This window comes from Galleria mellonella, unplaced genomic scaffold (assembly GCF_026898425.1).
Source record: "Galleria mellonella isolate WM207_F2 unplaced genomic scaffold, CSIRO_AGI_GalMel_v1 utg139, whole genome shotgun sequence".
In the NCBI taxonomy this organism is placed as follows: Eukaryota; Metazoa; Arthropoda; class Insecta; order Lepidoptera; family Pyralidae; genus Galleria; species Galleria mellonella.
Genome location: NW_026441995.1, coordinates 8,887,452 through 8,906,074, shown reverse-complemented (window position 1 = coordinate 8,906,074; position 18,623 = coordinate 8,887,452). Strand labels below are relative to the sequence as shown.

At 31.4% G+C, this 18,623-nt stretch overlaps 1 protein-coding gene across 1 annotated transcript; it reads right to left on the bottom strand.

Moving 5' to 3' along the window:
* Window positions 1-2,672: 2,672 nt before the first annotated feature.
* LOC113514236 (dynein intermediate chain 3, ciliary-like) lies at window positions 2,673-4,536 on the bottom strand. Its single transcript, XM_026898265.2, has one exon. The coding sequence runs from the start codon at window positions 4,473-4,475 to the stop codon at window positions 2,739-2,741; it is 1,737 nt and encodes a 578-aa protein (XP_026754066.1). The 5' UTR covers window positions 4,476-4,536; the 3' UTR covers window positions 2,673-2,738.
* Window positions 4,537-18,623: the final 14,087 nt, after the last annotated feature.

Below are 18,623 nucleotides of genomic sequence, written 5' to 3'. Positions count from 1 at the left end.
TAGAACTGTAAACTATATAAAACTCTAAATTAATTGTTATTCTATCTTTTAGACTTTAAATAGAAATAAAAATTTATTATATTGATAATTTTCTATTTTCATGATACGTAGCTAAGATATAATTGAATAAATTAACGCTAGCCCGTGATCGAAGAGGCCAAATGGAAGTACGGAATATTACTTGTCCTATGACAGTCAAAGCAATAGCTACTGAGTAATAATTGCATTGATACCAAGACATTAACCTAAATAAAACGACTGTAACACAAAACCGTAGCTTCCGCTTTTCCTAAGCGGTTTTTTCATTGTCTTCTCGACATTAATGATGACTGTTTTCAGGCCCAAAGCTGCGAGTTTAAATTGATGAATTGAGATTTATCACCACACATTTTTTTATTATATTTTAAAAGAAATGGAGCGATTGCATTGTTTTTTTTTGATAAAGAAACAAAACCATTTATAAGACAATAAAACAAGTAATCTGTTAAATTTCGTAATCCTTTATATTTTATAATTGCAATATGATTATTTTTTTTAATACTATGATTAATGTTTATTTGTTATATCTACTCGCCTTAACAGTTTATATTCTACTGTCTATTTTTATCCTATTTAAACAATATACATCTGTCACGAGGATAAAGTCGCGAAAAAAAAAGCTAATTACAATGGTAAAATAGTTTTATATAATATTTAAGTATGCAGTAACGTTGCATATGGATTATTTTATTCATGTAGAATCAGAATTAAGGTCAGATCCTAATTAAATTATAACCATTTTCATGGACCATCTTTTGCAACTCATGGAATTGCAATTTATTTTTTCGCTGACATGGACCCCTTGGAGATCATAGTTGACCCCTAACAGTCTATATAAATCCCTTTGTGTATTATCTTTTTAGTTACTGAGCAGTTTTCTTGAACAATTTTATATGTTGTCTCCAATATTTTTATAGTTTTAACCAACTAGTTGTGTTCTAGCACTTTTGCTGTATTCTAGCTTACTAGTTTTGTGATATTTTTTTATAATAGGCCAAAATTAAACGAAGAAAATAAATTATTTGTGTTGTTGTTATTTGTATTATAAGTTTATTATTGTAATCTTTTGGAAAAAATAATAAAGAGTAGCTATCTATCTACCTACTTAACCTATAATACTATAAAGAACAATAGATACTACATAATAATGTTAATGGCAGGTACACCACATTTATATCGATGCCTGTAATATTCTAAAGCCAGAACCCTCGTAACATTAACTTTTTTTTACAAAAGCATAAAATTTTACTGGCTTAATTTAAATCGTGTAATTTTTGGCTAGCTCTTAATAATAATGGGTACATTAATCAACCACAAATAAAGGATGTAAAAGCATGCGTCCCAAAAAAGGTACAACCGCAAGGGTTACGAAAGGAGTAATAATCTAAACGTGCTGGAAGACTGATAACAAACATGGAATGTTTTTTGAATTACAGAACCGTGAAATGAAGTATCTACCTGGGACAAGGAGGCACAATGTGAAAAATTCCTACAATTTTGCTCGAGATAAATCTGGATTTACGTGAGAATTGAATCCTTAAATCATGTAGTAAACTTATAAGGTACATTTTCACTTTACTAACATTAATATTGCTGCTAATTGAGTAAGAGCGGGAACTCTCTTTCTCTAGTATCAAGATATATATTCGTAACACCTATACTTAACTAGGTACATATATTATTATCATCATATTCAACAACTCACCTAGTGCCTTATGTCTTATTCAGATTGGTTTTATTGATATAGTATTTATTTATTCTTTACTAACCACATTATAAAAAATGTTTGGTACAACAAGCGAACTTAATGCCATATATATATATTATATATATATATATATATATATATATATATATATATATATATTATCAATCTTACCCAATTTTTATTTTTAATTAATATTATTAATAATCAATATTTAGAAAAAGAGAAATATAATTATACGGTTAAAAATATTGAAAACTGTTGTAGGTAAATAGTTATAGATTATTAGTATTTGACTATTTCCAAGTTTTTGATACTTTATGACCACCGTAATAGTATATTTTAAGCAATTTTAAACAAAAAAAGGTTCTCAATTCGCCTGCTGTTATATTTGTTACACATATGTTTTCTCTAAAAGCTAAACAAATTTCCATAATTTTTTACAATTATTCACTTCCAGGTTAGTCTCTTTTTTATTGTGTTATTATCGACTTCGCTGTTTTTTACAAATTGTAAACTTTAATATAATATATTATAATATGCCAAAGAAATTATAGTGTATGGCAACATATTGATCATGAAAATGCCTACGAATGACATCATGGGTACCTTAGACGGCACAGTGTATTCTGTGATATCCATAGTGCTCCTATCAATCAGCAACGATTTTTATTTTCTGTTAGGTGAATCATCAATTTATTTGCTATTCTACGTAATATACGGTCAATGTTCTATTATATACATAATACGGCTAAAACCTTTAAATGGGATAATTGTTTATACTGGATTGGTTTTTTATTTTTGATAATTATATATATCAGCATTACACACATGATCCTTATAATAATTTAAATAATAAAAAAATTGTAAAATAGTTTTTAGTTTTATGTAATAACAAAATAATGTAACTTAAAAACCAACCAGACACACATACAAAACAATACAAAGACACAAAGGATAGTTATTATTAAAAACTTTCACGAAGGTGACTCATTTAACGTTTCCTCATTTTGGAATCTTTAGTACCTGATAAAAAAACAATACCCGTTCGTCGCATTTCTTCCTGTACAATTCTTCTATATTCATCTTCAGTCGTCTTAATAAAAGCATCTTCATCGACAACTCCTAAAGGTGCAGAACCTGCTTCATCTTCCGTTTTTAATTTCAAACGGATTTCTTTCACTCGTGTCTCCAATATATGTTCACGTCGAGTCTCTCTGTCAAACATCTGCAACATTAACTGCTTATCCCTATCACCAGATAAAATCAAATTATCCGAAAATGATAGTAGTGATGTGGATCCCTTTGTATCTCCTATTGCAACTAATCGTCCATCTTCTTGTGGTTTTATTTTCAACAAAGGATATTTTGATATTGGCAATGTAATAATAGGATCATGGTGTCTGCGTAAAAGATCCCAATATCGAAATTTCCCGTCTGCGCTTACAGACATATAACTTGAAACTCTTTGCGGAGCCCATACTACATCTAATATTTGATAGCGATGACTTTTCCCAAATATTATAGGGGAAATATGAATATCATCACTCCAAATATGAGCAGTCCAATCACCGCAAGTTATAAATATTTTTGAAGTACAAGGACTTCGATGTATGGCTTTTACAGGTCCATTATGCGCGTGGTATATAGCACTCATTTTTTCTTGATGAGATTTTCCCTTGCGGTTAACGTTTATAACCATTCCAGTATCAGTTCCACATAGAAATTTCGTTGGGAAACTTCTTTCGTATTGTAAGCAACTTACACCTTCAGCATTCGCTAAGCTTATTTTTTCTCCTGGAGGGATACAAACAGACATTATTAATGAATCTATTGGCGTTGATATATTTCTAATATCCCACCACATACACTTTCCGTCAGACGAACCACTAAAGAATTCGGTATTCAGTCGTGATTGAATATATAAAACTGAAGATACTGGGTCTCGATGTGCTAAATGTGTAGGGCTTATTATATTTGGTACACATTTAACACGAATATCAAAAACACATACCGTACCATCTTCTAAACCTCCAACTATAATAGAAGGATGAATAGGAGAACATACTGCTTGCCAACATGCAACTGGGGGTAAGAATTCAGCCATTGGATAAAGAGGATTCTCTATATTCCATATGTAACATTGCAGATTGTTATTCAAAGGTACCTTCACAGGATACTTTTTGTTGCAGTAAGCTATAACTAATTTTGAATCTTCTTCGTGTGTCCAACTGATAGAAGCAATTCGACGGCTACTGGGGTCTTTATATATGTTATTAGTACGAATATATGATCTTTCCACTGGTAGTTCTGGTACCATTTCTTTAAAGAATAGATCATACATTTCTATTGCGTTGTTTTGATTTATATAATGCTCAAATGTAGGGTATAGATTCATTACAGCATCTACGTAAGTATCATCACGTTCTATACGTCGACGATATCGAGAAGTAAGTTCTTCGTCTGCAAAATTAATATCTTTAGGCCAACCTCCTTCAGCATGATTAACGCCTTCATTGTGAAGAATAATTCTTTTTGTATTAATATACACCTCAGACTGACAAACAGAAGCCTGAGTCTCGTGATTAACCGGATTTCTTAAAATATATTGTTTTTGTTCCCTTTTATTTGGATTAATAGAATCTATCATATGACTGGGAACTTCACTAAACATGGGTTGTTTCCCAAAATTTTTACGTATTTTGATATATGAGTATACGATGTTATCCATGTTCAATTTATGACTATTTCAAATTTGAAGTTAAAGGAATGTTTTAATACGAATTCTTATAGTTCAGAACAATTAGCTTAGGGAGCAATTATATAACTGACATTCTACGTCATGACTTTTTTATAATGAAAAATCAGATAAAAAGGTAAAAAGAGTCTAAAGAAAGAGTATACCATAAAACTACTATGAGCAAATTAACTAATAATAAATATACCTTCTTATTTACGAGGAATATCAATAACATATCTGTTTAATTTGAACGGTTAACGTAAACTTAGTACTAAGTGCCTCAAAACACAAATTTTATTAACTACTGTTTAAAATTTATAGAGATATCATTATTTAAAAAAATATATCGATGGCTAACATAGTAATTGTAATGTTAAATCTTACTTATTTGTGAAAAGTCAAGTTCTCTTGTAGATCAGGTCAATCGCGGTAAACAAAATTATAATAATGTAATTTGTTTTAATTTATATATATATATATATATATATATATATATATATATATATATATATATATATATATATATATATATATATTAATATATATATATATATATATATATATATATATATATATATATATATATATATATATATATATATATATATATATATATGTATGAATTAGTTTTAATCAAATATTACTAAACTGATAAACAAGACGCAAGAAATATTTCCAATCTTGCTCACACTTCCATGTTTTTCTTATAATGATGTCTCGTTTTAACTTTTAACGTCATTGGATGTCATATCTATTAAGACCGCAGGTACTATGCTTGATCTATGGATGAAAATAGTAAATTATATCTTTGTGAAAAACTGTATGTAGATTTCATAAAATACCTAATTATGACGTACGACTTACTGATTAACGACGTGATAGGTTTTTTGTGTCATCCTATATTGCCGGTATGCAGAAAAGTATTTTTGAATAATCTTAGGGTAAAGAAATAGAATGGGTCGTGCAAAAATCTGTTTATTATGATATGACAAAGTTATCTTGTGTGATAAAAATATTATTTACTACATATAAAATACCTTTGTCATATATAAAAATGTTGTCTTAGAAGCTTAGTATAAAATTAGATAATATTGTATAATAAGCAAGAATATAATATGAAACCTTACCGATAAAGTTTTGAGAAGTATGATTAGATACTTCTTATATATAAAAAGGTAACAAGAATTTTATGACTTTATACTAATATTGATAGAAAAACGAATTGTATACTTCTAAAAATAGTTATAATAAATACATGAACGTACTGGTTCCGTTTCAAATACTTTTATTTCAAACCCTTCACGGCTCTGGATGGCGCTCCTTGATACCATTAAGAGACTCCAGACTAAAACATCTTTAAAAAAAATGTTTATGCTCACTTTTATGCTTTATCTAAACAGTAAGTATTATCTATTATTCTGATATTTGTGTATAATATAGTACATTTTATATATGTGTAACTGTATTTTTTATTTATGTTTATTTATTTGTTTATATATGTAAATTCTATTATTTATGTATATCAATTATTAACAGAAACTCATTTGAGAATATTAACAATTCCCTAAGGTTGACTGGGAGAGAATGCTTTTAGCATTAAGTCCACCTTGTACACATACATGTACTAATGAATAAATAAATAAATGATCAGTTTCGTCGTTCGAAGCATTTTCAAAAGTTTTTTTTTTACATTACAAATGTAAATGATCATATCATTCATTAATATTTATCAAAAACGAAATGGAATCTGAGATACATCAATTTTTATCTTAATGTATAATATGACAATGTTCATTCATACTAATCATAAAAATCCATCAACGTATTTTAAGGAAATTTTGTAAATATGTATTGTTTGCTTCAACTTGTAAGATAGAATAGTATTTATCTCGATAAGAAAATAAGGATCCGGTAGGTGGCAGCAAAGGGGCGAAACGACGTCTGCTAAATCTGCTACTATACATATTAAACGAAAACCGAACAACAGTATAACACTGCTTATTGAAAGTTCCATTTTATAAACACGTTTCATTATAAATAGACGTGACACAATATCTGCGAGTAAGATACGTTTAATTTATAGGTTTCCTAACCCTCTACAAATATTATTGTCAGTGTTGTGGAGACAAACAATATTGAGTCAGCAATTTAGCAATAATATGAGTTCAGTGGGGCGTCATGTTGTCTGCCAAATAAATTTCGGTACAGTATATAGTTTGTTGCGTAAACTTATGTCGACTTATACAGGCGCTGGTGCCCATCTACCGAAATTGAGTCACACTGTCACACTGCGCGTACAATGTATGTAAACGTTCTAAGTAAATTGAATTACCAATGTAAAGTGAACTCCAAGCCTTCAAGGGGTAAAACATTGTTTGAGACTATATAATTTGGTTTAATGGTCCTTCGGATCGTAAAGGGAACATGGGTGTTTTTTCAAAGAAATTTTCCTGACAGTGTAGTTTTATCTGAATTAATTCTAGATTTTGTTGCAGCAGGTAATATAATTGAGGAAGGTAATATTAATGATGTAATGTAATATTGATACAGAAAGAGTACGAGTATAATATGTCACCATTACGTTTTATACATAGGATATCCTAAATAAAAACAATATATATTATTATAACAATATATCAATACAATAGGAGAAAAGAATACTCTATACTAAATTATATAGTCATCGTTTTAGGCTATATCCTATTCTCATCTTACAAGCAGAGATTTGTGATTGAAATAGACATTTGGTATTCTTTTCCTTTCTAAAGATTATAGCACTAAACTTCATAAAACTATTCGTATAAAAAATATCTTTTCTTTTTTTTATACAACTTAGAATGGCAAACAAGCTAATGCAAGGCTCACCTGATGGAAAGTGGTAACCGTCGCCTATAGACATGAGCAGTACCATGGACATAATAGAGTATACTGTTTCGCCCATAATACCCCCCATGCGTTGCTATTCCTGAGGACTCAGGTGTTATTCCTCTGTACCCTGTAAATTCACGCCATATCCCATCCTTCAAACTGAAACACAGCTATGTAAACACGACTGCTTCACGGTTGAAACACGAATGGGACAGAGGTACCCAAGCGATCGACTTTTGTACAAACTCTCCCTCTGGTAAATCTCTTAATAAGTCGTTGGAATTATTACAAATCCAGGCAATTACCTTATTTTTATAGATGAATTATAAATCAATCAAAGTATTTATATATTATTAATTATTAAAAACTATGTGGAGAAATTTTTTAAGAGTTCTTTAATAATATAAAATACTTTAGTTTATTTTTTTTCTCTTCCTGTTTTATATCTGCCGTGCTATTGAGCTAATAAGCTGTCTACATACTCTCCATATTTGCACACTTGGCGCCGTTTGCACAGGTCTAATGAAAATATTTCATTATCTCACACACGGTATTTGTCGAGCTGTTTCCTTGACAGTGTAATTCTCTTTGTTGCCCAGCTTCCCTTACATATGCATTGTCCTCATTGAATTTTCAACATATGACGTATTATTATTTAATATTAGTGGTCGGTAGTGATAAAGTCAAAATACAATATGTCGCCATTTGTTATCTCCTCCAGAATATTATAAGAAGAAGAATTAAAGTAACAAAATACAAAAAAGGAAAATCATAATAATATAAAAAAGTTTTAACTAGAATGATATCTGTATAAGATACATATTTAAAAAAATCATATTCCATAAAAAAATTTACTACGATGTTGGCAAAACCAGTTGTTTTGATTTAAAAACTAAATCACTGAACCAATTTTTATAAAATTTCTATGGAATCTGTAACCATATTCTTTCAGATAAAAAAGAATATTCCAAATCGGTTTATAACTGACACAGCCATGAGGTAAAAAACGTAAAAAAAATATGACCGAATTGAGAATCTCCTTCTTATTGCATTAATATATTAGATATCTTAATAAAACCAATCGATGCTAAATCAACATCTTTTAGAAATTTTGTTTGTCTGTCTGTATATTTGTTTCATATTCCATGACTGTTATCACTTTCTATCAGATGGGTCGTTAGTTTGTTTGCCATTCTAAGTTCTAATATTGATAGTCTTTAGGGAAAACCACCACAGGGAGCTCATTCCATAGCCTTGGCGTTCGCGGCAGAAAATTCCTTTGAAACCACACCGTGCCTCACTATTTAGATTCCAGCGTGTGAGGATTAATTTTCTGTCGATAGTGAGTGGTGCGATGATGAAAAGAGGCTGTCGGCATTATTTTAAACAATTCCTCAGAATCCGTTAAATAAGCGGTAGAACATACAAAGAGAGGCAAATTCTCGTCTAAGATTTAAGGGCTCGATAACGCCTGTGTGTTTAGGATCATCGACTATTCTCATAGCACGTCTTTGAACCGAGACAAGAGAACCAAGCTGATAATAGGGAACTCTAGCCACACAGATGAGAATAGTACTCCATAAGGAGCTGACTTACGATTTGTACAATAATCGTTTTTTTCTCAGGATGAACTACCGTTTTACTCTATTGAGCACCCCGAGCGTTTTGGACGCCAGTTTGACCCTATCTATAAGATGACGCCGGAACTCTACAGTGCTAGAAATATTGTCACTGAGTATCCCTATACTTTTGGAGATAGTGACTTATGTGTTTTGAATGTTTATAAATGTATATATAATAAAATATATAATACACATAAATGTTTATATAACATCAAGGCTTCCTGCATGCAATATTATGTGAGAATATTAATGGTGAATGTTCGAGAAAAGGTATTGGCTCCATAAATGTTTAACGAAACCGATAGATACAAAGTAAGAATCCCGTAGAGGGTTATCTTCTGACTGCTAAGAGTGTTGTAGGTTTCCGTTTTCTTATAATGCTTTAGCGCTCGATTTTATTTTCACATAAAATTTTGTTTCAACTAGAAAAATAAAAATGAGTAACCCTGCAGCCCGTGGGTCTACCATGAAATCTACGAATTATATCAAAATTTCGACCCTAAACTTCGTGCATACAATGGAATGTATTTATATATAAATCGCATCTGTGGATAAAGAGTAGTGTTTTTTTCTAATAATCAAAATTATAGCATTTTAACAGTATTATTTTCAGGTATCTTCTCCAAAATTTTGAAATAATTTTCTTGGTTAGGTAAGGCAATTAATGAAACGAAACTACTAGGTCATCCAAAAAAAAAAATTGGAACGATGCCGATTTTAAAATTGCTTAATTGATATATAGTCTAAACGATATTTAAAGGTGCATATTAAATTCAAGTACTTTTACTAGATTTCCTAGTATGGTATTAGGAATATCTACTAAAATAATATTAATAATTTAAAATAGAAAATTTTAGATTTCACAATAATACATATCAACAGAGAACAAAACTTTTTAAAAAATACAACTTAGGAACAATTCTCAATTCACAAGATAGTTAAGAAGTAATACGTGAACACAAAATTGAGCAATCAGCTTCAATGATTTATGAGGTGACAAACAAGTATTCAAACAAAGCTAACTTCACATTTATAATATTAATATAGTAATAATATGAATAAAGTGCTATTTTTAAATTATTTATTTAATATACTTATTCTATTTACAAAGTAATTATGTGTCATACTTAAAAACCTCGCATGGTTTATCTAGATATCAGCGAATCGTTGATATTGATATATAATAGTTAATGCATTGATAAATATAATTTATGTCGGTTAGATTAGATTTAAATAGAAAGTTATTAAATGAATTACATATTTAATTTATACCCTCGAGTAAAAATGTATATGAGGGATGTAGTTAAAATTATATTCGACGCACGTACTGGTTTTGTTACTAGAACGAAGGTCTTCATATTCCTTTTGTTATTCTTTTTTGTATGTAATCTTTATTTTTTTACACTCGTAACATATGGGCTTGATAAATTGCTGGAACTCTGGTAGAAAAAACGTGTTTATGAAAAATTTATTTGTGTATTCTGTCTTGAATTTCTCAACGTTTTACCTACTGATTTGTTTACTTGTAGATTGATGTTGTCTTCGAACTATGGATCTTAAACATATACCCATATACCAATCGTTTTAACCAATTTCACTCAAGCTTAATTATTCCCTTCAATTTTATAACAATTTTTGAGAAACTTTAAGGCATCTAGCTTACTTTTTAATATTTTTATATTCAAAATTCAATGTTTGGTTTGTCTTAATAGATCAGTCAGTTAGGACAAATAGACTTTTTAAATGACTTGAAAAATTAAGAGATTCTCAATTTCTGTGTCAATATATATTAGTAAAGGTATATTGTTTTAGAATGATGACTGAGCTTTATAACCTTATTAAATATTATAAATCTATGTACAGCTTACATTAAGCCTTCCTTCTTTTGTTACAGTAACGTGACTTTGTGATCTATTATTTCTGAGTTTACTCAAGGAAATTGGATAAGGATTTTAAAAATACATATCATGTAATAATAAGTTGAATGTTGACTGAGGAGGACAAGGTAATAGCCTATTAGTAGTCTGTGTATATCTTAAACTATTTTTTGTTGTTTAATCTAAATAATATTGTCATGTTATTTAACGAAAATACCTACGTTAGTAACATTATAATATTATTTCCATAATAAATTAGTTTCCAATAGTCTTAAGTACTTATTATAAAAACGTGAGAATTATTGTAAAATCTATTTTTTACTACGACATTTTCGATAAGAATACAGGATTTTTTTTTGTCTGTTTATATTTTCTAAAATTCTTTCATTAATAATACAAGATACTTAATAAACAGTTAATTAATCTTCTGTCGTATTAAATTTATAAATAATTAACCTCATTAGAACACTGTTTTCTCTAAAAATAAACCTTCGAATTAATTAAAGCAATCAAATATTTAAGATGTTGCCCCATCTGACCTGCTTTCTACTTCACTCGTGACTTACGTACATTGCCAAGTTGGTTACCTACCTAACTAACAGTCATGTCTTACAAGTATCCCATCTCAAAGCGATGAGGATATTGCTGTTGACACAGGTCTCAGTGGACGAGGAAACGTAAATAACGCTGTTTGTCGAAGGCTTAGAGGGGTTTGTAGAAGATCAGAGCTGCTAACATTGAGTGTCAGAAGGCTTCTCTTAGAAAAATACGTGATATTTATTCAAGGTAATCACACTTTTACTAACACTATTTATCTTACAACTCAGACGTACGAATGAGTAAGCCTAAGGCTCAGCTTTTCTTTGACTTTTTCATACACGTGCCACATATTGTTCATATAGAGTAACATTATTGTTATCGTTAGTCAGTAAACGTTTTTACTTTATAAAGTAAAAGGCCTTTGGAATTATTAACTAAGTGAGGTAGAGGCTATACCCACAACCGCTCAAATGCGGGCCTGAGTTTTAAATATTATATTGAGTTATAGATACATATATATAACATCCATTTTGCTGAAAGCATTCGAGATTTTCATACTCGCACATTAAAACCATCAACGTAATTATGACACTCTGTCGTGTTATTAATATTTCAAGCTATGTGAATATTATGAAGGTGATTTTTTTTGCGCAAGCAAACTTTAAAAAATTATTATTTTCATGTTAAAATATTTCTTAAAATATATAAATTAATATTTTACATATTCCAATAATTATTAAGTGACTGAAAAATTTTGAAGCGAACTTGCAATTATACTTTCATATCGCACTATGATATATTTATGTTCAGTTTTATAAGTAATAATACGTTTGATTAATTTTTCGACTACATATATAGTACATTACTGCAGCGGCCAGCAGCTGAGGTATTGATGGACGAACGTGCAAATGTGGGCCGAGGCGCAGCCGAGGCACACATACGTGAGTCCATCAATGCCTAGTTGTGGCCAAGGCTTTCCGCGCATTGTTTGAGAAAAGTACTATACGTACTTTTCTCAAACAATGCGCGGAAATCAAAAACACAATATTACTTTTTAAGTTCAGTGACGAATACTGAACAATAATATTTTTTTACGCGCCATAATGTTCCTTTGTTTTTTTTTTAATAAACAGCTTTCTATTTGCAAGCCAGTTCGAAATTTAAATAAAACCTTTTACTAGTTACCTCCTTGCTAGCCATGTTTCGAAATAAAAGGTCGTTCCATTTTCAAATTACAGGACAGATATAAGTTCACATACAACTGTATACATACAGATATGAATTTTCATACAACTTTTGCCGGCCGCTGCCCGCATGTATTTGGCCAGTACAGCAATTTTGATTTATCTCGAAGAAGATTGTCAAAATAATTTCACTCACATTTCCAAGCATGTTTGAGAAAAAGATGATATTGTTTCGCAAAAAAAGCTACTTACATGGTGACAAAATAAGTATTGGACAAATAAATTCTATAGGTTTCAATAAGAATTATCATAATTGGTGCCGGACTTACAGAGATAGTAACATAACATAGGTATACATTAAAGGTCTTTCAAATTGAGTAATGACGCCGCTCATTGTTTTTCCTGTGAGATTTATTTCTTGTAATTTTTCTTGCTGGTAAATACACAATTGTGATCTTTGAAGGGAATAATAAAAAAGTATCTATTTATATTAACTTTTTTGAAGCTACTTTGAAAAAAACGTCATAAATAAGTATTTAATTCTGTATATATTTAAAATCTTGTATTATTATAATTTGCTCTCAAATACTCTTTAATTTGTTTACGTTTATTACTTTCCATAGTTGTAACGTAAACAAATTAAACTTCAGTCTTTAGGAATGGTTTTAGACGATTAGCTTTATAATACTGGAATTTGGACGCTGCCGTCAAATTTTAGATTGTTATTAATTATACTTGTTTCGTAATATTTCAGATGATATTATCACTGGAGATCATTTCGCCAAATTTAATTATGTATTACTAGCTATATCTCATGGCTCCGCTCGCGTGAATCATATATATGTACATAAAGTATTCTATGTGCTATCTTAGTATATAACCTGTGTACTAAATATAATCAAATTCATTTATCCACCTGTCATTACAAACTTTTGCATTTATTATATTAATAGGATTGATATTTTATAAAATTATTCATTAAATATTCAAACTTTGCGTGGAAGTTAAGTTTAAATATCAATAGAACTAAATCTTATTGTATTTGACATGACTGTCAAGGACTTAAAAATACTTATGTAAATCCACTATTTGAATGTAACTAGATATTCAGTAACAAGTTCATTGTTAATTTATTTTATATTCCGTTTTATGCGTAATTTACGACTCGTGCCTTGACTATTAAAATTAAAATATACAATCCTTTGTCAGAGTCCAAGATATAAATTAATAATGTTATAAACTAAGTATATTTGTAACATCACGTCTGCCAAAGTGGAGAGTTTTAATTAATTTTAATCCATTCGTTTTTATTTCCTGAACGTTTTTTGAATACCAATATTTGTCGAAAGATTTTCATTCTTAATTTTTGGATGGATTACATAATAGAGATGTTACAAGAAGCAGAATACCTCGGAATTCTATCAGGACTGACTTAACGACCATATCGATCACTCCCTCAGTTAGGTATAATAATAATTTATCATCTAAGAGCACACTTTGCGAAATAGCACCGCCAGTGACATAAAGTTAAGTACCAACCACTTTAATATGAATTTCTAATTTAAGATTGCGGGGAATTATCTAAACGACGCCCTGGAATGGAGTGTATTTACTGTGTAAACGTTTATATTTGTCCGCCATGAAATAATTTGTCTATCCCCTTTCAGATCTCTCACGAGGTAGGCAGAAAGAATCTAATGTTGTGAGTCTGTACCGTTACAAAATTTTGCTGCTTTGAGCACTTATAAAACTCCTTACATTAATTATTTCTCTTAAAAAATAGTAATTAGGATAAATTGTTGACGATCGGCGTCTTACTGTCCGGCTCGACCCACTGAAAATGCATAGAGATGTTGCATCTCTGTGCATCTTCTACCGAATTTATCATGGGGAGTACTCTGAAGAATTGTTCGGATTGACACCTGTGGCTGATTTTCACCATCGTACAATCCGCCATAAACTAAAATTACATCCTAACCATCTGGACGAGTGGCAGTCCTCCACCATGCGTTTTTCAAGACTCTCCCACACACAACCACTCTTTGGAATCAATTTCCAGCAGCAGTATTTCCGAACCGATACGACAACATAACCTTCAAGAAAAGAGCATATTCCTTTTTAAAAGGCCGGCAGCAGCAGTGGGTGACCATGGGCGGCGGTATTCACTTACCATCAGGTGAGCCGCATGCTCGTTTCCCCCCTGTGTTGTAAAAAAAAAAAGTGGTCATAAATAGAATAATATTTTATTTCCTTAATTAATTAATATAATTTTTACATTGCTTTATAATTTTTATATACTATAGCTATCCATTACTATAGCTGCTGTTGAAGTATTTTTTTCGTGTCGTATTTACTATATACTTATTCACTATTTAAAACTCATCGAATACGACATCATACTACATTAACTTCTTATATTCAATAGTCTACTGAAAACCAACGATGCGGCCTATTCGTGACACATGCTGAAATGGGTCCCTTACTTTAGTCGCCGCAAAAAATAATTGTAGCTAGTGTCATATTACACAGGCAGGGTTTGCGTGTACATATAATATTTGGTACTTTTGTTTCTTTGTTATTTTTGTATATATAATATATTATATTTTTTGTTTAATTGTCTGTTAGATTGCGTTCAAATAAATCAAAATTAAATCTTCTCCATACAATGTATGTGTTGAAGTATGCATGAGTACTTTTCTTCTACTTGTATTTCTGCCGTGAAATATTGTAGTGAAATTACAGCGCACATAGGCATAACATCATTGATTCTAAGGAATAGCAACGCATGACTTACAATACAATCTGTGACGTCGATGATACTGTTCATGTTTATAATCGATGGTAACTACTTTTCATCTGGTGGAGTGTCAACTTGTTTAGACATTTTAATTTGCGTAAAAGAATATGATGCATAGCATGGCTATTATAAAATATTCTGTACAATCCATGAAATATCATGAAAATATGCTGACAGTCATGAAAATAATATATATGAATATATAGGCGATAATCATCTTTTTTCATTAAGTAGGCCATCAGCTTGTTTGCCATACAATTGTTTGCCAAGTACATAGATACCATAAAAAACTACCATTTATGATCTGTATCTACTGTTACTCTGGGTGGCTTCAATCTGGATAGGCGACACAATGTACCTATATTATATATGGTATATCCATTATATGTATTACAACATTATTGACAGTCAGTCAGCTGGTCGTTTGGAAAATTTCAAACGCTTACCCAAATCGTTCTACAAACAAAACATAAGAAACAAGATCGATATGGGAAATTAGCAGATTTCCGGCTTCGATGATGTTTGGTTTACGATTAAGAGTCAATGGAAGAGGTTGCTTAAATATAGTAGACTTTAGGTATATTTAAGTCCTTCATAAATTATTTTTATTATCTTATATTTTTGTCTATTACTACTAACTTCTACAACGAATTTTGCAAGAATGATTACTATTTCCAAAATTCATATATACATATAATTGAAAATTTTGTCACGTAAAATAAAAATAAATAAATAATAAAATAGGACACTTCTAGACAACGCATCAAAATCAAACACACACCAGATTTTAAGTTCAATCTTTTGGAGTACAAATGTGAAAACGTAATACAAGAGCGATCTTACATGTCGATAGATAGTAAAAAAAAAAAACTAAAAAATGTTGTTTTTACTTCTATTGCTCTTTTTAAAACCCTTCGTATCCATTTTTTTTTTTTGTAATATTTCCTATATGCAGACATCGTCTAGTTTGTTACAATTTTGTTGTATGTATACAGATGACTACCGATATAGATATAGAAAACTATTTATTTATTAGAAGGAAATTTATGTAAGAGTCATCTGAATGAATTAAATTGTTACTACGTAACATAGCTGCCCTTGCTGCCTATAATTTAGGTTGGATGGGCGGCATATGACAATGAAATTTCAGGTTAAAAAGGCTTAATTATAGGGTTCTATGGATAATATAGTTATATTGTTATATCTATGTGGTAGTTCATGTATATAGACAATAAAAAGCGATAAAAAATGTTGGGCCTCCCATACTAACAACGAATTTAGCTGTTAAGTTAGCATGAAAAACATAAAATAACACAATTTTTCGTTTATAATTTTTTATTCACAAAACAAACAAACATAATTGCAGTCGAAGAGATAAGTTGGCTCCGGTTCTTACGCGTCTTTTTCGGCTCAGCTACTCATCGGGCATAGTACCAAAGTTTTGGAAGACTGCTCTGGTGCATCCGATCCCTAAAAAGGGAGATCGCTCAGATCCAGCTAACTATAGGCCCATAGCTATCACTTCCTTATTCTCGAAGGTTATGGAATCCATCATTAACCGTCAACTGCTCCGGTACCTAGAAGAGCACCGGCTGATCTGTGGTCGCCAGTACGGCTTTCGACAGGGACGTTCAGCCGGTGATCTTTTAGCTTACTTAACACACCGATGGGCAGTGGCAATCGAGAGTAAGGGAGAGGCCTTAGCAGTTAGTCTGGATATTGCGAAGGCCTTTGATCGGGTGTGGCATAGAGCGCTGCTTTCAAAGCTACCTTCATTTGGGTTGCCTGCGAGACTGTGCATTTGGGTCGCCAGTTTTCTCAAGGAACGTAGCATTAAGGTCGTAGTCGACGGAGCATGCTCTGATTTAAAACTTTTGAATGCTGGTGTCCCGCAAGGCTGTGTACTATCTCCGACTCTGTTTCTTCTGCATATCAATGATATATTACAGATAAGTAATATTCATTGCTATACAGACGACAGTACAGGAGATACATTATATATCGGTCATGCAAAGATCTCGCGGGCACATACCGATGAGTGCCGGAATAGACTTTTGTCTGAAATCGAAACTTCACTCCATTAAGTTTCGATCTGGGGTGAACAAAATCTTGTCCAATTTAACCCCAAAAAGACACAAGTCTGCGCGTTTACCGCAAAAAAGACGCCGTTTGTCGTATCTCCTCACTTTCAGGGCACTTCCCTTGATAAAAAGTCGAGTTTAGGAATTCTGGGCGTTGATATATCTTGCGACGTCCAGTTTTGCGGTCATCTGGAGGAGAAGGCTAAGATAGCTTCCAAAAAGTTAGGAGTGCTCAATAGGGTGAGACGATATTTCATGCCAGAACACCGCCTGAAATTATACGAGTATAAAGCCCAAGTCAGGCCGCATATGGAATACTGTTCTCACCTGTGGGCAGGAGCGCCACAGTACCAACTCCTTCCGTTAGACCGCATTCAAAGTCGGGCGGCTCGAATTATCGATAGTCAACGCCTTACTGTCCGATTTGACCCACTGAAACTGCGCAGAGATGTTGCATCTCTGTGCATCTTCTACCGAATTTATCATGGGGAGTGTTCTGAGGAATTGTTCGGATTGATACCTGCTGCTGATTTTCACCACCGTACAACCCGCCACAAACTAAAGTTTCATCCCAATCATCTGGACGAGTGGCGGTCTTCCACCGTGCGTTTTTCAAGGCACTTTCTTCCACGCACAACCATTCTTTGGAATCAACTTCCAGCAGCAGTATTTCCGAACCGATACGACAACATAACCTTCAAGAAAAGAGTATATTCCTTTTTAAAAGGCCGGCAGCACACCTGCAATGCCGCTGGTGTTGTGGGTGATCATGGGCGGCGGTAGTCACTTACCATCAGGTGAGCCGCATGCTCGTTTGCCCCCTGTGTTGTAAAAAAAAAAAAGTTTTTTTTTTCTTTTGTTTTTAATAATTCATAATCATCAAAGAACGTATTCTTTTATACGACGTCTAACCCAAAAATATTAAGTATATTTTTGGGTTAGACGTCGGTGTCAAAAAAAAAAATATATATATATATATACTAAAATAATCTACTTTTGTTTTAATGGTGACAACTATCGGAAACTACTAAAAGTCTTAAAGATGTCAAAAATTCGAAATAGAATAACGTCTGAATGTCTCTTAAAAAATATTAATGAAGGTTACCTTTGCCTGTTTTTGTATAGTACAGACTTGAGAAATACGAACAACAAAATTACTTGAAAGCCGGT

Bases quoted from the DNA above. Each gene is read 5' to 3' on its own strand.
- LOC113514236 (XM_026898265.2), bottom strand. From the start codon at position 4,475: ATGGATAACATCGTATACTCATATATCAAAATACGTAAAAATTTTGGG.